The sequence below is a fragment of the Salvelinus namaycush genome, chromosome 27, assembly GCF_016432855.1.
Source record: "Salvelinus namaycush isolate Seneca chromosome 27, SaNama_1.0, whole genome shotgun sequence".
NCBI lineage: Eukaryota > Metazoa > Chordata > Actinopteri > Salmoniformes > Salmonidae > Salvelinus > Salvelinus namaycush.
The window spans coordinates 15,773,640-15,796,177 of record NC_052333.1 but is presented as its reverse complement, the minus strand read 5'-3'; the positions used below and the strand labels follow the sequence as shown (position 1 = coordinate 15,796,177).

The 22,538-nt window shown below is 43.5% G+C and overlaps 1 protein-coding gene across 1 annotated transcript; it reads right to left on the bottom strand.

The window, feature by feature from the left end:
* Positions 1 to 259: 259 nt before the first annotated feature.
* fbxl2 (F-box and leucine-rich repeat protein 2) lies at positions 260 to 19,172 on the bottom strand. The gene is made up of 14 exons (XM_038966684.1): positions 18,801 to 19,172; positions 15,967 to 16,028; positions 14,853 to 14,907; positions 10,750 to 10,824; positions 8,287 to 8,381; positions 7,959 to 8,123; positions 6,693 to 6,819; positions 3,337 to 3,411; positions 1,912 to 2,042; positions 1,717 to 1,777; positions 1,574 to 1,618; positions 1,394 to 1,450; positions 1,029 to 1,241; positions 260 to 736 (listed from the first exon to the last, which is right to left on the bottom strand). The coding sequence occupies exons 1-14, from the start codon at positions 18,828 to 18,830 to the stop codon at positions 629 to 631; spliced, it is 1,299 nt and encodes a 432-aa protein (XP_038822612.1). The 5' UTR covers positions 18,831 to 19,172; the 3' UTR covers positions 260 to 628.
* Positions 19,173 to 22,538: the final 3,366 nt, after the last annotated feature.

Sequence of the window (22,538 nt, the reverse complement as noted above, 5' to 3'; positions counted from 1 at the left end):
GGTGTAGTTGTGGTGGGGTTCAGGGTGTAGTTGTGTTGTGGTGGGGTTCAGGGTGTAGTTGTGTAGTGGTGGGGTTCAGGGTATTGTGGTGTAGTTGTGGTGGGGTTCAGGGTGTAGTTGTGTAGTGGTGGGGTGTAGTTATGTTGTGGTGGGGTTCAGGGTGTAGTTGTGTAGTGGTGGGGTTCAGGGTATTGTGGTGTAGTTGTGGTGGGGTTCAGGGTGTAGTTGTGTAGTGGTGGGGTGTAGTTGTGTTGTGGTGGGGTTCAGGGTGTAGTTGTGTTGTGGTGGGGTTCAGGGTGTAGTTGTGTAGTGGTGGGGTTCAGGGTATTGTGGTGTAGTTGTGGTGGGGTTCAGGGTGTAGTTGTGTTGTGGTGGGGTTCAGGGTGTAGTTGTGTAGTGGTGGGGTTCAGGGTATTGTGGTGTAGTTGTGGTGGGGTTCAGGGTGTAGTTGTGTAGTGGTGGGGTGTAGTTGTGTTGTGGTGGGGTTCAGGGTGTAGTTGTGTTGTGGTGGGGTTCAGGGTCTGTTCCATCCTCTTGCAGGGATCAGGTGGGTTATTGTTGGGGGGGGGGGGGGGGGTCACAGCAGTAGGACCTGGAGACAGAGCTGACCCCCCCTGGCCCTCCACTGTCAGAGGATGATGCAGCAGCGACACAGCCTCTGGCCCCCGCCGTGCACCGAAGGAGGGGGTGTCACCGGGGCAAAGTAGGCGTGGACTTTTATCTCTGGGAGATGAGCCTGTATGGAGATGGAGGAGCAACGTCATTCCCAATGTAGCATACACATCCAACAATATTTCACACGGTTGTATATTCTCCCATGTATTTCATATGACAGCCTGCAACATTGCAATAAACTATATTGGCATATAATACAACAGTGTGCAGGTCATTCTATTATTTCTATAGGAGCAACATCAGCCTCAGTAAACTACAACTCCCACCGAGCCATGCAGGAGCTTTGACATTACAGCCACAGTGATGCAGCTTGGGAGATGTAGTGCAGTAAGAGAGTCATGGTGATGACTGACCCGTATGCGTTTGATGCCGGCCCTGGTGACCTGCTGGCAGTCGTAGAGTTCTATCCTCTCCAGACGGTGGCAGTTCTTCAGGTGCTCCAGAGTCACGTCTGTGATCAGAGGGCAGTTATCCAACTCCACCACTGTGAGGCGCTCCTGTCCACACACACTGCTGCTCAGCGCCCTGATACCATCGTCTGTTATCAACTCACAGTGGGAAAGAGACTGGTGGAGAGGATAGACAGTAGAAACTATATTACATACTGTAATGTACACACACGCACACGCACATGCACACAAACACACACAGTTTGATAGGGGGGAGTTATGAATGAAGACACACACACACACACACACACACACACACCAATAAGTACCAGTGCTTGCAGGCGAGGGCAGTGAATAGCAAGCTGGACTAGTGTGTTGTCAGTCACCTGTGAGAGGAGACAGACTCAATCAAACCCAGATACAGTACATATAATCAGACAGGCTCAATCAATCTCTGATTGAATGCAACTGTAGATTGAGTCTGAGAAAAGAACCCCATGAAATCTTACCAAAATACATTCTTCTAAATCCATTTTTTCCATCTCATGACAATTCTGTTGAAACAAAAGACACATCAGGTCAGCATTTCAGGGATCGAAATACACAGATCAAGATAGAATAAAAGTGACGAAGGAGACAGAGAAGCACTTACCCTGGCCAGTACAGTAAACCCAGCGTCTGTAACCTGTGAACATCGCGCAGCCTCCAAGATCCTGACACACACACCCAACCATTGGTTATGTATTGGTTATGCATTGGTTATGCATTGGTTTAGTGTATGTATGGGGTGTTTATCAGTAGACCTAATCCACAATTACAAGAAAGGGATACATTTCCCATTTCTTACTTCAGTCGGGGACAGTTGAGACCCAGAGCAGTGAGAGAGGCGTCTGTAATGTTACTGCAGCCAGAGATACACAGGACCTGCAGCTTGTGGCACCCCCGACACAGACTGACCAAGCCATCATCAGTTATCTGCTGTTAACAAACACACATTACGCGTGCATATCTGTCTGTGTCTCTGTCTGTTTCTGCAATCACTTACAGTGCCTTCAGAAAGTATTCACACCCCTTGACTTCCACATTTTGTTGTGTTACAAGGTGGGACTAAAATATATTTAATTGCTAGACAGGCATTTTCAAGTCTTTCCATAGATTTTCAAGCCGATTTAAGTCAAAACTGTAACTAGGCCAGTCCGGGAACATTCAATGTCATCTTGATAAACAACTCCAGTGTATATTTGGCCTTGTGTTTTAGGTTATTGTCATTTTTATCCCAGTGTCTGCTGGAAAGCAGACTGAACCAGGTTGTCCTTTCGCTCTATTCCGTTTATTTTTATTCTAAAAAACTCCCTAGTCCTTGCAGATGACAAGCATACCCATAACATGATGCAGCCACCCCCATGCTTGAAAATATGAAGAGTGGTACTCAGCGATGTATTGTATTTGCCCCAAACATAACACTTTGTATTCAGAATATAAAGTTAATTTCTTTGCAGTTTTTCTTTAGTGCCTTATTGCAAACAGGATGCATGTTTTGGAATATTTTTATTCTGTACATGCTTCCTTCTATCAGTAACTACACTGTTATTGATCCATCCTCCGTTTTCTCCTATCACTGCCATTAAACTCTGTAACTGTTTAAAAGTCATCATTGTACTCATGGTGAAATCCCTGAACGGTTTCCTTCCTCTCCGGCAACGGAGTTAGGAAAGAGGCCTGTATCTTTGTAGTGACTAGGTATATTGATACACCATCCAAAGTTTAATTAACTTCATCATGCTCAAAGAGATTTTCAATGTCTGTTTTTTTCTACCAATAGGTGCCCTTCTTTGCGAGGCAATGGAAAACCTCCCTGGTCTTTGTGGTTGAATCGGTGTTTGAAATTTACTGCTCGCCTGAGGGATCTTACAGATATGTGGTGGGTACAGAGATGAGGTAGTCATTCAAAATTGTTAAAACTATTATTGCACACAGAGTCCATGCAACTTATTATGTGACTTGTTAAGCAAATTTTTACTCCGGAATTTATTTAGGCTTGCCATAGTAAAGGGGTTGAATGCTTGACTCAAGACATTTCATCTTATCATTTTTTAAAACATAATTCCACTTTGACATTATAATCTCAATTTAATTCATTTTAAATGAAAAAAAAAAGTCAAGGGGGTGTTAATCTCCTGCTTATACATAACACACGTTACACACATTTTCTGTCTTTCAATCCCTACTAATGAATACACACACTCTCTCCATCTCTTTCTCTCTGTCTTACTGAGCAGGACTGCATGTTGATAGTGGTTAGTTCAGGACAGTGTTTCTGGAGGGGTTTCAGTGCTCCATCCTCCAACTGTAGAGAACACAACACAAAGAAACCAATCACTACTGATAATCAATCAGTGGCGACCCGTCATCCCCACCTGTTTTCAGCACCACACTTCAGAAAAAAAAAAATAAGATTCTATATACAGTTGAAGTCGGAAGTTTACATACACTTAGGTTGATGTCATTAAAACTCGTTTATCAACCACTCCACAAATTTCATGTTAACAAACTATAGTTTTGGCAAGTCGGTTAGGACATCTACTTTGTGCATGACACAAGTAATTTTTCCAACAAATGTTTAAATACAGATTATTTCACATATAACTCACTGTGTCACAATTTCAGTGGGTCAGAAGTTTACATACACTAAGTTGACTGTGCCTTTAAACAGCTTGGAAAATTCCAGAAAATAATGTCATGATTTTAGAAGCTTCTGATAGACTACTTGACATCATTTGAGTCAATTGGAGGTTTACATGTGGATGTATTTCAAGTCCTATCTTCAAACTCAGTGCCTCTTTGCTTGACATCATGGGAAAATCAGAAGAAATCAGCCAAGACCTCAGGAATACAAATTGTAGACCTCCACAAGTCTGGTTCATCCTTGGGAGCAATTTCCAAATGCCTGAAGGTACCGAGTTCATCTGTACAAACAATAGTACGCAAGTATAAACACCACATAACCTGAAAGGCCGCTCAGCAAGGAAGAAGCCACTGCTCCAAAACCGCCATAAAAAAAAGACAGACTACAGTTTGCAACTGCACATGGGGACAATGATCATACTTTTTGGAGAAATGTCCTCTGGTCTGATGAAACTGTTTGGAGGAAAAAGAGGGATGTTTGCAAGCCGAAGAACACCATCCCAACCGTGAAGCACAGCTGTGGCAGCATCATGTTGTGGGGGTGCTATGCTGCAGGAGGGACTGGTGCACTTCACAAAATAGATGGCATCATGAGGAAGATGTGTACATATTGAAGCAACATCTCAAGACATCAGTCAGGAAGTTTATGCTTGGTTACAAATGGGTCTTCCAAATGGACAATGACCACAAGCATACTTCCAAAGTTGTGGTGAAATGGCTTAAGGACAACAAAGTCAAGGTATTGGAGTGGCCATCACAAAGCCCTGACCTCAATCCTATAGAAGATTTGTGGGCAGAACTGAAAAAGTGTGTGCGAGCAAGGAGGCCTACAAACCTGACTCAGTTACACCAGCTCTGTCAGGAGGAATGGGCCAAAATTCACCCAACTTATTGTGGGGAGCTTGTGGAAGGCTACCCGAAATGTTTGACCCAAGTTAAACAATTTAAAGGCAATGCTACCAAATACTAATTGAGTGTGTGTAAAATTCTGACCCACTGGGAATGTGATGAAAGAAATAAAAGCTGAAATAAATCATTCTCTCTAATATTATTCTGACACTTCACATTCTTTATATAAAGTGGTGATCCTAACTGACCTAAAACAGGGAATTTTTACTTGGATTAAATGTCAGGAATTGTGAAAAACTGAGTTTAAATGTATTTGGCAAAGGTGTATGTAAACTTCTGACTTCAACTGTGTGTATATATATTATATATATATATTTATTTTTTTGTGGGGCATTGCCTGTTTTGCTTGTTATTTTGGCATTAATACATGTTACATATCAGTTTGCAAACAATGTCAATTTTATATATATTTTTTTAAGTAATTGAGTTAAGAAAGCTGCATACAAACATGGTCTCTTTTATGCTTTCTTGATTAAAGCAGCTCCAAAATGCAGGTGTTTCAGCCTAGCTCAGTGCTTTCTGTGGTGGGGGGGCTAGCCAGCAGAAAATACAGAGCGTTGCGCCTGATTGGCTCAGTTTTCTGTCATGATTGGCTCAGTTTTTTGTCACTCATGGGACAGTACGTCATCCCCAATTCTAAGGTTAGAGCTCGAAAATTGTAGCCCCTTGGGTTCTGCTATAGAGTTATATTAGAAGTGCCCATCCAAGAAGGCTCAAGATCATTGACCACAGATAGAATGACATCAAAGTAGCTTCGATTGGACATGTCAACATCTTACTTTCAAAGTCCTAGCTAGCAGTCATCATCAGTTGTCATCAAGTTGACAATCTACTGGCAAATCCTTTTTAATCCTTGTCATATGAAGAGAAATAATGAAGAGAAATTCTAGATAAAACGTATCGGTGCTCATCGGCCATTGTACATAAAGATTACACAACAAGTTGGGAATCGCAAATTCAGCAATGAGTAGTTTGGAAGGAATCAGTGGCTAACTGCAGGCATTACAAAGAAAGCACTAACGTAAGCCTGCAATTCAATGGAGGGGATGTTTTTTTCCTGAGTTCCCACCATAAATCCAGAGAATGCCAGACTTTGATGACAAAATTTGTCAACAAAGGACCACTGCGCCAACTTCACAAGATAGGTCCAAAAAGACTCTTGTATGCTGCTGCATAAATTATGTAATATGCAAGGGAGTATATACTATAGCTGAGAAAGTAATACTAAGTGTATGTTGTGTAGTAAGCCGTTAGTAGCCCATGTGCCTCACCCTAATAATGTGGTCTATTTTCACCAACGTGGCATTGTAAACATATTGTTCGTGGCCCGGTGTCTGCTTGTTTGGCTACTGTTTTCTACAGCTTTGACAGTGTTACTGATAGTAGTTGTGGTGCTTGGCTTGCATGTGCAAATTCAGCACACACAACATTCTATAATATAATTGTGTTATTTGACGTGTCAAATTAAAAGCTTATTTAATGCGTCAAATAGTGTTATATGACATGTATCTTTTTTGACACGCAAAGACCCAAACGGCGTTCAATGGGCCTCACCCTAATAATTTGGTCTATTTTCACCTCTTAATTTCACCTACTGTTCTAACTTGGTGATGCACAAATAGCCTATAACCTGTTTTAGAGAAACGCAATCATTGAATATTGTCTGTTTATATGTTTCTGACTGTAAGAACGGCCCATGTTCTGAATTCTGTCGCTGTACATTTCAAAAGTGCTGAACAAATAGTTATATTTACTATGTCCGTCCTAGCTCTCTCATTAATGTCTTAATCGAAATTACGGATTGCCTCTTATCCGCTTGTTGTCCCCTTATGCCATAGTTTGTACATCTCAATTATCAGTAGAAACCACATTAGTTTAAGCAAGTCTGCCATATCAGCTATGTTTTTATATGTAGTGGCTTCGCTGGCATGCATCCTACCTCTTTTTGTTTTGTTGCCCCACCAAGATTGACATGCTAAAATTACCACTGTAATCAATACAAAGCGCGTGTACTGTATGTGTGTGTGTGTGTACCTGTGTGCAGCCGCGTAGGAACAGGGCTCGTAGGTTGTTACAGCCCCGGGCCAGAGCCTCGATGCCATCTCTGGTGATCTGGTCACACCACGACAGGTTCAACATCTCCAACATACGACAGCCATCACTAAAGGGAGACACACATATTCACCAGTGGAGGCTGCTGAGGGGAGGACGGCTCATTATAAATGGCTGCAATGGAGTCAATGGAATGGTAGCAAACGTGGTTTCCATGTGGTTGATACCATTCCATTGACTCCATTCCAGCCAATACTATGAGCCGTCCTCCCCTCAGCAACCTTCACTGATTCACACCCTGTTTTCTAACTATACTGAACAAAAATATAAACGCAACATGTAAAGTGTTGGTCCCATGTTTCATGAGCTGAAACAAAAGATCCCAGACATTTTCCATATGCACAAAATGCTTATTTCTCTCCAATTTTGTGCACAAATTTGTTTACAACCCTGATAGTGAGCATTTCTCCTTTCCAAAGATAATCTATCCACCTGACAAGTGTGGCACATGAAGAAGTTGATCATAACATGATCATTACACAGGTGCACCTTGTGCTGGGGACAATAAAAGGCCACTCTAAAATGTGCAGTTTTGTCACACAACACAATGCCACAGATGTCTCAAGTTTTGAGGGAGAGTGCAATTGGCATGCTGACTGCAGGAATGTCCACCAGAGCTGTTGCAAGAGAATTTAATGTTCATTTCTCTACCATAACCCGCCTCCAATGTCCTTTTAGAGAATTTGACAATACGTCCAACCGGCCTCACAACCTCAGACCACGTGTAACCACACCAGCCCAGGACCTCCACATCCGGCTTCTTCACCTGCGGGATCGTCTGAGACCAGCCACTCGGACAGCCACTCGGACTGGGAGTATTTCTGTCTGTAATAAAGCCCTTTTGTGGGAAAAACTCATTCTGATTGGCTCTGCCTGGCTGCCCGGTAGGTGGGCCTGGCTCCCAAGTGGGTGGGCCAATGCCTTCCCAGGCCCACCATGGCTGCGCCCCTGGGACTCACTAGAAAATTATATGGTGACAATGGGTAATTTGTGTTACCTGGTACTAAATGATGCTTGTAGTGATGAATTCCAAAGAAACAAACATGTAATTTATTGGTGATTATTATGCAATTACCATTTTACCCTTACAGTAAATACTTTGTCATTTCTGTACCGTAAAATAAACTGCAACACTTGGCCAGAAGTAGTGCACTATATAGGGAATAGGGAGCCATTTCAGACACTTACCTGAGCGCTTTGAGGGAGTGGTTGGTAACAGACACACAGGAGGTGAGGTCCAGCTGTTTGAGTTTGCAGCAGAACTTGGAGAGGCTGAGACAGGTGCTGTCTGTGATCTTAGTGCAGCCGTTCAGGTTCAACACCTCAATGTTACGGCAGTTCTGAGAAAACGTCCTGACAAGTGACAAATACCACAGTCATCATAGACAATCAAATCATAGAGTCACGGAGAAGTAACTGAATCGGGGAGATAAATAACATTCCAAGATGAAAATGTGAACGGAAAGCAACATTGGTTGTACTAAGAGTGTAAGAGGCCCTATGGAGAAGGACTCACTTCATGGATGCGTCCCCCACACTGAGACAACCCCTCAAGCTCAGCTGCCTCAGGAAGCCTCCACATCGCTTGGAGATGTTCTCCACTACTCTACCCTGGAGAGAGAGAGGAGGAGGAGTCAGTGGCGTGTACTCATGGATGCCAAGGAAACGGACCATTAAATTAAATTAAATGTATATATGTACCAGTCAAAAGTTATGACATACCTACTCATTCAAGGGTTTTTCTTTATTTTTTACTATTTTCTACATTGTAGAATAATAGTGAAGACATCAAAACTATGAAATAACACATATGGAATCATGTAGTAACCCAAAAAGTTTGTTTTGTCCTATATTTCATTTATTTGTATTTTTAAACATCGCCCCTCTTTCTCAGTATGTGTAGCCATCTATCTGATGCTGTCAGGTCAAATAGAGTATGACATTGTTGCCACCCGTAGCATTGCGAAGTCAGTGAGCATTTGGCCTCCCTTGATAAAAAAAAATATTATAATAATAGTCAATCAAAGTTGAGCTAAACTGAGTGAGCTCAACTTTGAATGGTCCTGGTGCACCAAAAAAAGTGTCAAGGGAAGCCAGTTTGGATTTGGCTTCACACCATTCACATCACATCAAAAGCAGAACGTCATTTAGAGAAAAAAATAGATTTTCCTAAGGTGGCCTTTCCTAAACTAGCCATGGATGGAGATAGGGATTTGGACTTGTGGTTTAACTTAATTATGATCTAACCATAAATTCATACATTGTGCCCCTGGCCTGAGAGGATGGAAGTGCAATATGTAGCTAGATGTAGAAGGCTAATGTTAACTAGCTAGCCTGGCGCATCGTTGCCCATGAAAGGAAGTTAGGCTAGCAAGCAAGCATTTTAGCCAGGTAGCCTACGACAACAAAAACTAAAAGAGTGTACTGTATGACAGTCATAGACCGTTTCGGCAACATGAAAGAGAGGAGGATGTCATTGGTGTTTCTATACAAGTAAGGTAAGTCAACATGTTTTTCCACACACACCCCCCAGTAACATGGACAGCCACATCATATTTAGCTTACATTGGTTGGACTAAATCGTTTTTGGTATCTTTTAGTTGTCACTGTATTAGACTAAGCAGAGGTGATATGATGATGTTGAAGTTGAAATGGTGCTGGATTAGTGGAGGCAGCTCCTGTTTTCTTTGTGACTTGCGGTAACTCTCCGTGGTTCTAAATCAATGGTTGTTTAGAAGTTTGAAAATGTCGGAAACATTCACTTGCTTGACCATGCTGTATGTAGGTCATGTAACTGTTTGCGACAGACAAAATGACATACGAATCAATAGGTTATAGACTCTATAACCTATTGATTCGTATGTCATTTTGTCTGTCGCAAACAGTGTTTGTCAAACATATTACATATTACATCCTATGTGTTGTGATAATTGCATTGTTTGCTCTATAATATAGAGCAAACAATGCAATTATCACAACACATAGGATGTAATATGGCTTTTTTCCCCTGGCTTGGCTTCCCCTGTGATTTTACCCATGCACCGCTACTGGGAAGAGTGGGGAGAATTTTTTACCATTCTTTATTTGTACAATTCAGCTTACACATACACACACACACACACACACACATTACAAGAGAGATAGAGACAGAGTGAAAGAGAGATGGATAGAGTGGGAGATCGAGACAGAGAGAGCAATAGAGAGGGAGATGGAGACAGAGAAAGAGAGAGAGATGGATAGAGTGGGAGATCGAGACAGAGAGATGGATAGAGTGGGAGATCGAGACAGAGAGATGGATAGAGTGGGAGATCGAGACAGAGAGAGAGGGAGATCAAGACAGAGAGAGATCGAGACAGAGAGAGCGATAGAGAGGGAGATCGAGACAGAGAGAGCGATAGAGAGGGAGATCGAGACAGAGCGAGCGATAGAGAGGGAGATCGAGACAGAGAGAGCGATAGAGAGGGAGATCGAGACAGAGAGAGTGATAGAGAGGGAGATCGAGACAGAGAGAGCGATAGAGAGGGAGATCGAGACAGAGAGAGCGATAGAGAGGGAGATCGAGACAGAGAGAGCGATAGAGAGGGAGATCGAGACAGAGAGCGCGATAGAGAGGGAGATCGAGAGAGAGAGGGAGATGGAGTGGGAGATCGAGACAGAGAGCGCGATAGAGAGGGAGATCGAGAGAGAGAGGGAGATGGAGAAAGAGAGAGATCGAGAGAGACTGGTGTGACCTACGTGACTCAGAGAGAGGATCAGTGACGTCACCAGACATTCACCAAAGCCTACTGACACAGTACTAAGCCCTGGGCGAGCAGCCTCATAATACTGCTCACACTCACACACACAATGCTAAATATAATAATATATGCCACTTAGCTGGCACTTTTATCCAAAGTGACTTACAGTAGAGTGGGTGCATACACTTTCAGAATGTGTATATGTAGGCTCACCTCCCTCACCCTTCACCCTGACCTCTCACCTCTATGTCTGTCTGGAAGTTGAAGAGGTCAATCTTCTGCCAGTTACTACCATCCAAGGCCAAGACATTCCACGCCTGAGAGGGGGGAGACAGGAAATAAGAGAGACCGAGAAAGAGGAAAGAGAGAGAGACAGAGAAGACAGTGATGGTGTTATCAGTCCTACAACACACACCAGGGCTGTGTTCAGTAGGACAGGTTGGGCCAGAGGGGGTGTGCTATATGGCCAATAACCCACGACTAAGGGCTGTTCTTATGCACAACGCAACGGGGTATATTGGCCATATATCACAAACCCCTGAGGTGCCTTATTGCTATTATAAACTGGTTACCAACGTAATAAGAACAGTAAAAATAAATGTTTTGTCATACCCGTGGTATACGGTCTGATATACCACGTCTGTCAGTCAATCAGCATTCAGGGCTCGAACTACCCAGTTTATAACTGAAGATCAACGAAGTTAGACAGACAACATCGATGGAGACAACATTATGATGTGACAGACAATAGTTTGAGTATTCGTTATTTAATTTTTTTACATGACTGGCACCGCCGGAGTTGGGCAGCGCACAGCCAGGTGACATGCCAAATTACCTACATATTCCTATTTATTATAGCCTAATGACCTACATATTCCTATTTATTATAGCCTAATGACCTACATATTCCTATTTATTATAGCCTAATGACCTACATATTCCTATTTATTATAGCCTAATGACCTACATATTCCTATTTATTATAGCCTAATGACCTACATATTCCTATTTATTATAGCCTAATGACCTACATATTCCTATTTATTATAACCTAATGACCTACATATTCCTATTTATTATAGCCTATTTCAATAAATATGTGGTAAGTAGGAAGATAGACAGCCTACTATTAACATGATGCAAGAACAGATTGTAGACAAAGCGGGGAGCGCCAAAAGCTGCACAAAATGTCAGATAACATTGCTCTCTCTCACTCCTCCAATATCGAATGATCATGGGCCTTTTGCAGCAGACACTACGTGTCCGGCCTGTTGTTTTAAAAGCTTCATTTCCCCTTTTCTCCCTATCCCCATTAGATTTGAATGTGACTTGTTGGCCTAAGCATATAGCCTACTCTTTCATGATTAACCATCGAATGAATTTAGGAGGTCAGTAACAGCATTCACAGAAAGTGTCATGTTATTTTGAATGGCCTAAATAAAAACATTTTAAGGTCATAATGAGAGAGAGAGAGAAACAATAAGAGAGAATAATCGAATGGGAAGTTTAAACGAACCATAAGTTTCTGGCCTCCACCTGACCAAAGCTTTAGTTTTTTTTCCTATTGTGTGCTCCTGGAAAATCCATCCTTGCAAACCAAACAGCCCAAAATATAGGCTTATACTAGACTACTACGGGCAATAAAAGTTGCAGTAAACGTCAATTGTACAAGTTAAACTTAGAAACTAACCAGTGCTTGACATAGACTGAAATTGGTGCTGGTACTGTTTATATTTAGGTGCAGGAGCTCCACAATACTTTTGAGCTAATATTCTATAAGAGGAGGTCAAGCAGTAGAACATTTGAGGTGCCGGTACTCAGCTCTGGTGAACTCCTGCCCAAGTCAAGCACTGAAACTAACATTTAGATTATTGTCGAAGTGTTTATTCATATCCTTCAATTGCGCAACGGGCATTAGCCTACATAAGCTCACACAGCAGCGCTTTAAAAAGCCGGAACAACAAAATAAATGCATGAAGTGTCAGGGTAGTCTCACAATCAACTTTATTTTGAATAGTTATTACGAATAGTGCATTTATTTCACAGCCAACAACAATCAAATAAAACATTTGTTTATAACACCTGAATAACGAATAAACCTTATATAAAAACGAACACATTTTGAACTTATGCATTTTTGCCTATCGAATAAGCATGCAAAAAAAATACACCTATAAAAAGAATAACCCACATTTGGATAGGCTACAAATTACAAAATAAATAAAGTAAACAAAATGTACGAAATTAACCAAATAAATTACAGTGCAAAAAAGTAGTATTCAAAGACACACCGGCACAATTAACATAATATTTTTAGACTAGGCCCAGGATACAGTTCTTTCTAATAAGATGCATCTGTGAATTGGTTTTGAAAATGTAAAAAATACAAAGTTCAATGAGGAACCATTCGGTTTTTTTTTCTTTTCATCACACCTTACATAAAGGTTTCTGAACACAGGCATGTTCACCTTTTCTGGCTTTAATAGACTGTGGGTAACAATGGCCTATTGCCTGCTTCACTGAAAGCACGTTCAGACGGAACGCACAGTGGGCAGAGGTATTTTCGGGCGTCGTTGTCCAAGAGAGCAAAGCGCCCCTTATACCCTCTTCACCATGCCAGTGGTTCATCATCTCCTCTGAAGAGAAGACATCTTCAAGTAAGTAGGATGTGAGCTCTGCGCTGGGCGGCTGTTGCGCGCCGAGTGTGACTGTTTGCTTCGCACTCCCAAGAAAACTGCCCAGTGATGTCTTCTATGGTGAACACGTGCACTCGGTCTCTGTTGAAATTGTCCTAAATCACCATTGAAAGGGTCTAGTATCCGCCATTGTAAATATGAATGTTCTTACCTGACTTGCCTAGTTAAATAAAGGTTAAACAAAATCAAATAAAACACATTAGACCTACGACATGTGGTTCCAAATCACCATTCAAAGGTATCGGGTACCACATTTAACCAAATGATTGGTTTATATGTATTTAATTTGACACAAGAAAATACAATATTGGTAAGATGATTTTCACATTGTAGTCTAATGATTAGACTCTAATCGGGTGGTTAGTGCATAACACAGAATCTGCGTGACAGATTGTTTACTGCGGCTCTAGGCAACGCCACAACGCGCGCTCCTCCCCAGCCCCGGGGCTGATCAAATCATATATCAACGATGTTTGGACCCGTCGACGGAACGATGTGCCATTCCAGACATGGCCAATGCTTGACTTGGGATAAATCGGTCCATTAGACTATTTTTACCGAAATTCACATACGACATTATGCTATATAGACCTCTGATTATTCACTGTTAAAGGTTCATATATTTCACAAAATTTTCATGACTATAATTATAGCATGTCTTGATAAAATGATTCCCTCATTCAAAGAATCAGGGATCAAATGGATAAGGTAGGCTACTTCAAAGCAATGCATCTAACTAGACATGTTTATATATAAAGGCTCAAATATTTATGTTTCAGGAGAGATCTATGCACAGCAAGTTATTTGTCAATTAGGCTTTTCTTATAATATTTTTTAATGTTGTTCCAATTATATGGCTACTGTTTAATAGAGTGAAATCCCCGCTTTACAACCGTGCAGTGCCCGTGGAAAGGCAGCAAAGACATTAATGCTTAGCTATAGTGAATTAGCGAGATAGCCAATTCAAAACAACGTGTAGCAGTTATCTAGTTAGTCTGTTTGTCATTTTATACCTGCTGAAATGTCGCGTTCTCTCTCCTCTGACAACCGCCCACTTGCATTGGCACACACGCGGCACAAACAGACAGGCACTGAAGGGTCATTCCGATAATGGCTGATATGTGGATTTAAGTGATTGATCATATTTGTGATCATAAGTGTGCCATTATGAATTACATTAACAAAAATGATAAAACTAATTTCCATGACCTTACAAACCCTCATTTGACAATTTGGAACAGCGCACCATGCGCATTCAGGCTGACTGATGTTCAACCTCAAACAGCCTACTGGCACGCACAGCTTCACAGACTAGAGACAAATAAACGTGAACAAAGCGGAATCAGGAAATGCATGCCCTCTCTCCATTGCAGATCCTGCCTTCATTCCGCTTTGATCAACCTTTGTTTGTCTCTGTGTGTGAATCTGGGCAGGCGATAGGCTACAGGAGCCGGTACGCAATTCCCCCTAAATTAGAAGTGCCGGTATGGCGCTCTGGATAGGTCCGGCCCACGTCAAGCACATCACCCAACCCTAATGGGCATGTTGTGGAACGTTGACGACTGAATGATCTGCAAATTACATTAAGTAGTCATGATACCAGTCAGTCTAAAACCACCAACTGCAATGTCTGTAGGGGTGGGCCTTACCTTGGACACCTGGGCACACCTGCACAATGTGATCACATCAAGATAGGAGAAGATTCTACAGAGACAGAGAGAGAGAGAGAGCATTTTTTTTAGTTGTACTTAGGGACAGGACAGTGGGGTTAGCATGTAGCCTTGCAGAGGGACTGGTTGTAAATTTATCAATAGCATGTAGCCTTACAGAGAGACTGGTCATGAATTTAGCAATAGCATGTAGCCTTCCAGAGAAACTGGCCAGTGAATTTAGCAATAGCATGTAGCCTTCCAGAGAGACTGGCCAGTGAATTTAGCAATAGCATGTAGCCTTACAGAGGAATAGGCCAATTGAATTAGCTTGAAGCTATTAGCCAACAGGGGTAAGCCAGTGGGTCAGGTCAAACACACAGACACAGTTCCTCCTATTCATATCAGTAGTTTCCCTTTAACCCCACACACTCCCACCCTCGGGAAACTAGCACTGTCCATTGTTCCCTCTCATGGACAGAGACAAAGGCGGTGTGTGTTTGTGTGGTCAGCGAGGGCATGTTGGGGCATGTATGTCTGACATGTATGTGTCAGGAGTCCAGAAATTAACTGATGCAAGCTCATGTACACACACTCCCACCCAGTGGCTAATGGAGCACCTGACCAATCAGACAAGCGCTGATCGATGGTCTCTCTGATGACTGGCTAATGAACGCGGCGGAGGCCATTGATTGGCTGTCTACTTTAATCACACACACACTGATATAATGGTTTATGTAGGTGGGTTCTGTCTGTCTGAAGTTCACACAGCTGGAGCTGAGCACTGCGGAATTCCCCACCAACACAGAGGCTATTTATAGCACATACTGTACACACACAAGTTATATTAGCAGGATATGATTAAATGTGTATGTTAGACATTGATCTCAGTTAGATTAGTAGGATTACACACAGCCGCTGTAGGACGTTATGATGCTTTGTAGGTCGCATAACTAGCAGACATACATTTCCAAGGCGACACACACACACACACACACACACACACACGGTTAACAGTCTGCTAAGGGACTCCAGACAATATCCTTGTTTAATAAATGACCCTCACTTTAAGCCCTGGGGAGAGCACTCAGGTGTGTGGTTGTGTGTGTCTCACCTGAGCAGAAGCTCCTTGGGAAGCTTCTTGTTAATGGGAGCTTCATCACTGTTGGAGAACACCTGAAGAGGAGAGAGACATCCACATCAGAACCACTGTCGCCATGGTAACAAGCACCAGATAGAATACACACACAGGCCTGCACACACACAACACTAGTGATGAGCGATTAAAGGAAATGTAGGTTATTTTACCTTTTTTAAATAAATTGACTGACAGCGGTTCAATTATTTGAATTCCATTTTGTATTTTTTTTTTCTGTGAGCTCAATGCTCAGTTTCTGTAGAGATAAATCAGATCAAGCCCGTACTGTGTGATGGAGTAGGGAGTTGTAGTTTCCAACAGGCCAATATTCTACATAGTTTAGCTCTGAAAATGTGGTAATTAACTACAATGACCATATTTGCCCGCTTACTTGTCCGGTCTATGTAGAGCAGATGCAGAGCCCTCGAAAGAGAGAACGCGCAAGAGGGATAGAAAGCCGTTGCTTCACGAGGTATCTCTACCTGAAAATATGATCTAAGTGATTGATAGTTGGTATTCAGCAGTCATAAAAGTATGCCTTATGTACATTGAAGAACTACTAAAATAGTGATGTTGTCAGACAGCACAGGTAGCAGCTCTATAGAGATGAGATGATGACTTGGAATGAAATAATAAAGCCATCAAAACAAATGTGATTTAAGTGAATAAATGATGGTTAATAAAGTGATAAGCAGTAATGGACAGTCACTACCACCATGGGACTTTTATTCATTATTTTATTCTGTGCTGTTACAGCATTCAACCAACAATGCATAGTGCATTTAATGTCAATTTTATTTTGCGAAAAACCGAAATCAGTGATTATTTTTTAAATAATCGAACCAAAACCAACCTCAAAAACCTACAAAACACACACACAAAAAACATTTTAGCTATGGAGAGGGAGTAACCTAGACTCAGAGGAACCTTGAGCCTAATGCTTATTTGTACTTGTTGGGCCCCTTTAGAATTCAAGTCTCTTTTTTCCTTTCATGACATTTTTTGAATCTCAATGTTCCAGTGTTCCCCAGCTCTATGCTTCCTACAGCCGGCAGAGCAGCATTCCAACCTGGGGAGTTCCTCTCCCAGATCAGTCTCCAGGCACTCCCAGACCTCTGGCTACATGCCGGTCGGGAATGTCCAGCAAGAACGGGGAATGCTGCTGGGTCCGTGGGTAATATTTTTCCCAAAACTGCAGCTCCTCACACTCAACCATGTAGGCATGGTTTCCAGCCTGGTTCTAAGATGGTTATGGTTAGTGTGCAGCACAATTGAGAAATCCACTGATGGAAACACACACTGCCACCCTCTCTGCACACACACTCTCACTCTCACACACTCACTCCCTCACTCACATCAATATTATTATGCAGAAAAGAGCCTCCTATACAAGGTCAAGTGCTGTCACATCAACCCCAGATGTTTAATGAGGAATCTGTGGTATTTATACACAGTGACACACACATACAGGCCTGGGGAAGCTAACCCATCAGACAGGAGCTGGTTCATGACATACTGAGGAAATGTCAACACAGCAAGATAACCATTACAGACCACATGCTACCCTACCTACTGTGTTCAGTAAGGCACAATCCCTTCACATAGAAATATATTATGTAGAACAGACATAGCCTACCTTTGTTAAGTGGGGAATTATGTTAGCTTTAATCATGACATTTCTGTCTGCAAAATGTTCTGCACCCTCCTGTCTGAACTCAACCAGGCTGGTTGGTTCCCAGTGGGAGGAAATTGGAGCCTGGTGCCACTGCCTACATAACATGTATGTTGTCGTGACCGTTCTATAGCTTGACCAACCCAAGGAGTCTGTTACCGACAGAGAGGTGGGAGACCCTAGGCGCTTCTCTATCTGGCTAAATCATCTCAGCCACAGCCCTATTGCCCAAACCAATCCCCAGCCCTATTGCCCAAACCAATCCCCAGCCCTATAGTCCAAACCAATCCCCAGCCCTATAGTCCAAACCAATCCCCAGCCCTATAGTCCAAACCAATCCCCAGCCCTATAGTCCAAACCAATCCCCAGCCCTATAGTCCAAACCAATCCCCAGCCCTATAGTCCAAACCAATCCCCAGCCCTATAGTCCAAACCAATCCCCAGCCCTATAGTCCAAACCAATCCCCAGCCCTATAGTCCAAACCAATCCCCAGCCCTATAGCCCAAACCAATCCACAGCCCTATAGCCCAAACCAATCCACAGCCCTATAGCCCAAACCAATCCCCAGCCTTCTGTCAAGGTCCAGTCCTGGTCCCAGTTCCTGCCCTATACCTCGGCACCAGTCCAATCTAGTTCCCATCTCTCTCCGGCCCACCACCTATACGCCTATACACCATATTGTTTGCTTACACATACATTGTAGTTCTGACTCCAAATCACTCCCAGAGAACTATAATGACTGTAGCTGAGTAAACAATGATTGGCTTGTGATTACAGCTACCCCAGTCTTGTCCTTAGAAAAGCCCCAGCCAGCCCCAACTAGTCTTCTAATACCCAACCCTGCCTTTCACCCCAGCCTGTCCCGCAGACTGAGCTCGGTGTTGCCGCTGTCAGCTGGGGCGTCTGTCTGGACAATAACAGGATTTCGGATTACCCTTGATCAACAAAGCCCCAGCTCCCTCCAGCATATAAAATTAGAACAGTGCACGGTCCGAAACACGCGCGCGCGCGCGCGCGCACACACACACACACACACACACACACACACACACACACACGGTGTCACCCTACGGAAAACCTACTACCGTTCATATCCGTTTACATACACACTCTCCGGCCCGTTTCCGCAGCTCTTACCTCGAATCTGCCCTTGGTGATGCCGTTCATATCTGCGGAGGCACGTCGCGGTAACAAGTCTGGGGCTAGCGTTGGGTTTGCCGAATACTGTATTGTTTTTGTCGCCTGTGTCGGTCGAAGAGGCTGGGCTGGGCGCTCTCCCCTGTTGGCGACAGTGCTCCTTTCTCGGGGGTGGCTGTGAGGTTTAGTCCGGGGCGGCCTGGAAGAGCAGTAGCCTAGTCTTGGAGCCCAACGGCTCTCCAGTCCGTCTCATCACACTGCCAGCGACCAAAATAACAATAATAACATGGACGAGCTCCTGGTGACCTCACTTCCGCCTCTCAGACGGCGGCTCCCAGACCAAATCAGCTGGCCTCAATATCCCTCCTTCTTGCTCGAGCGGTTTGAAACGTCAAAAATGTGGAAGAAATTATCAAATATATTTTATCAGTTTATAGATGGAAGAACAACCCGTCATTTAACTGTTTATTCTGTTATTCTAGTAGTCGTTGCCGACCGTGGACATGGGAAGGGGAGGGCCGTGGTGATGACGTCATTTCTGCGGGAAAAGCACGCGTGGCGGACTTGTTTTGATTGCGAGTTCTCTTCGCATCAGAGATGTTCAGGCACGTAACATCAAATATCCGCAGGTCCGTTAACGGTGAGGTATGTCGCTGAACATGTCAAACGTGCGCGGTCCGGTTTTGGATCCGAAAACATTGGTATACAGGGACCCCCGAATCTGTTACCAGTGTTGATCACAGATATACTACTCCTTAATCCCTTTCGTATCGTCTCGTTTACACAAAAACACACATTCGAGGGAATTCCATATAATTTAATACCTGATTTTATCGCATCATATGTACATGCATAGTATGCCTAATGTATTTAATCGAATGAGACGTGATGGCTTTGGATGAGGAGTGTACAGCAACGATTATTATAATTGCTACGTCAAACGGTTGAATGTGGATGTAAGAGGGAGTTGAATATCTCAAACAAAAGCATTAAACTGGGTTCTCGGCACTTGTTCCCAAAGCTTCACTAGAGGGAGCACTTACACTGCGACTATTACTTTACTGTGGTCTACTTTCTTAGCACTGTGACATCTTGCGCGGCCTAATAGGCAGCAGTAATTGCACTGTGTGTATTATTCTAGGAGTGACTCCAGCCTACACAAGCACCCCAGTCCCTCTGCCTCGGCCTAGTGTACGACAGTCACACCCTCAAACATGGAGGAGGGGTTATCACCATGGATGGACTGATAGGGACAGTGTGTGTGTGTGTGTGTGTGTGTGTGTGTGTGTGTGTGTGTGTGTGTGTGTGTGTGTGTGTGTGTGTGTGTGTGTGTGTGTGTGTGTGTGTGTGTGTTCACTGTTCACGTATACAGGTGTATGCCCTGGTCCCCCCTCCACTCTCTCTGCATTCTATGATAATTAAGAATGTCTCAGTAAAAGTCAAATTAATTAACTGAATTCTTTAAATAGAACTCTTCTCCTCCAATCCTGGCCAACCTAGCAGCCTGGTGTAGAATATCTTCTGGTAGTCTGAGTGACTCCTCTCATTTAGAACAAGGACCTTATATTTTATATATTTGCAAATGTGTTGGTTTTTCTTAGAGTATAAATCTAAAGTTTGGAGAGAGATATTGTGTGGCTTGTTCTCTCTCTCTCTCTCTCTCACACACACACACACACACACACACACACACACACACACACACACACACACACACACACACACACACACACACACACACACACACACACACACACACACACACACACACAAATACACGCATACACACACACAAATACACGCATACACACACACAAATACACGCATACACACACACAGAAATACACGCATACACAAACTTGCACTGCCCAGGCTAGAGCCACACCCTGAAATCCCACATCCAATCACCAGACCTGCTCAGGAGACCGTTACCAAGGAGACCTGTAAGGTCAGCAACTCCGCCTCAGTCACACACACACACACACACACACACACACACACACACACACACACACACACACACACACACACACACACACACACACACACACACACACACACACACACACATAGAATTACAGCACTATGATGGAGTCTTTCTCTGTCCACTGACATCAGTAATCCATGTGTGTGCATGTGTGTACATGTGCGTGAATGAGAGAGTTTAATATACATAGCTGTGGTATAGGAACAGTCCTGTATTGGACCCTGGACACTTGCAATATAATTCTCACCCTCCTCTGTCAGATAGCACAGGTGTGAATCATTGTCTCTCTACTCCCTGCTATTTCTCAGTCATCTCATTCTCCCTCCCCCTTCTCTCCCTCCCTCTCTCTTTTTGTCAAATAACAGGTGTGAATCATTGTCTCTCTCCTCCATGCTACCTCTCACTCATCCCTCTCTTTTCCATCAAACACTTTTTTCTCCATAAATAGCCCAGGTGTGTGTCAGAGGGTCCCCCTCTGAGTGTGGTAAATCTTCTCTCCCACTCCCTCCCTATCTCCCACTTCATCTAACCTCTGACCTCAGAGAATGTCCCATTGGTGGCAAACAGAAAACGTGTGAAAGAGAGATAGAACGGAAGAGAAAGATGGAGAGGGCGAAAGTAAGAGAAAAAGTGGGGAATAGCACAGAAACAGGTATCAGAGAGGACAAGAGAGAAAGGGAAGAGAGAAAGAAACTTGAATTTGACTGGAGAGACAGGAGGGAATATATTTTAATGTAACAATTTTTACTAACCTCCTCCCTTCTCTCCACATTGTGTGGGAGAGGACGAGAAAGGACGAGAAACTGGGAGAGGGAGAGAGAGATGAATAGGTGTGATTTCTCAGGACAATGAGAAATTTCAGAGAGATTTGTATTCCCTACTCCCCCACCCCTCTCTTCTCCCCCCTAGGGAGGGGCAAGATCAGTTTTCTTCAGGTGTGGAGAGAGAACAGGAGAGACCTCAGCCCTCCCTCCCCTCCCTCCTTCCCTGCCTCTCCCTCTCCTCACAGCAGGACTCCCATATAACAAAACTCAAACGGAAGGAGTTTGCATTTTGGGAGTTGTGAACGTGGATGGGAGTTGTGGACGGGAATGGGAGTTCTGGACAAGGATGGGAGTTGTGGACGGGGATGGGATTATAACATTATAACATAACTCAAACGGAAGGAGTTCGCATATTGGGAGTTGTGGACAGGGATGAGAGTTGTGGACGGGGATGAGAGTTGTGAACGGGGATGGGAGTTGTGGACAGAGATTGGAGTTGTGGACAAGGATGGGAGTTGTGGATGGGGATGGGATTATAACATTATAACATAACTCAAACGGAAGGAGTTCGCATATTGGGAGTTGTGGACAGGGATGAGAGTTGTGGACGGGGATGGGAGTTGTGGACGGGGATGGGAGTTGTGGACGGGGATGGGAGTTGTGGACAGGGATGAGAGTTGTGAACGGGGATGGGAGTTGTGGATGGGGATGGGAGTTGTGGACAGGGACGGGATTATAACATTATAACATAACTCAAACGGAAGGAGTTCGCATATTGGGAGTTGTGGACGGGGATGGGAGTTGTGGACGGGGATGGGAGTTGTGGACAGAGATTGGAGTTGTGGATGGGGATGGGAGTTGTGGACAGGGATGGGATTATAACATTATAACATAACTCAAACGGAAGGAGTTCGCATATTGGGAGTTGTGGACAGGGATGAGAGTTGTGGACGGGGATGGGAGTTGTGGACGGGGATGGGAGTTGTG

What these genes read in the sequence shown, in the direction of transcription:
- fbxl2 (XM_038966684.1), bottom strand. Translation starts at nt 18,830, where the DNA reads ATGAACGGCATCACCAAGGGCAGATTCGAG. An exon ending in GGTGTGCCCAGGTGTCCAAG is followed by an intron (nt 10,825 to 14,852) that starts GTAAGGCCCACC and finishes CCCCCCTCTCAG; the next exon opens with GCGTGGAATGTCTTGGCCTT. An exon ending in TCCTACGCGGCTGCACACAG is followed by an intron (nt 3,412 to 6,692) that starts GTACACACACAC and finishes TGTTCTCTACAG; the next exon opens with TTGGAGGATGGAGCACTGAA.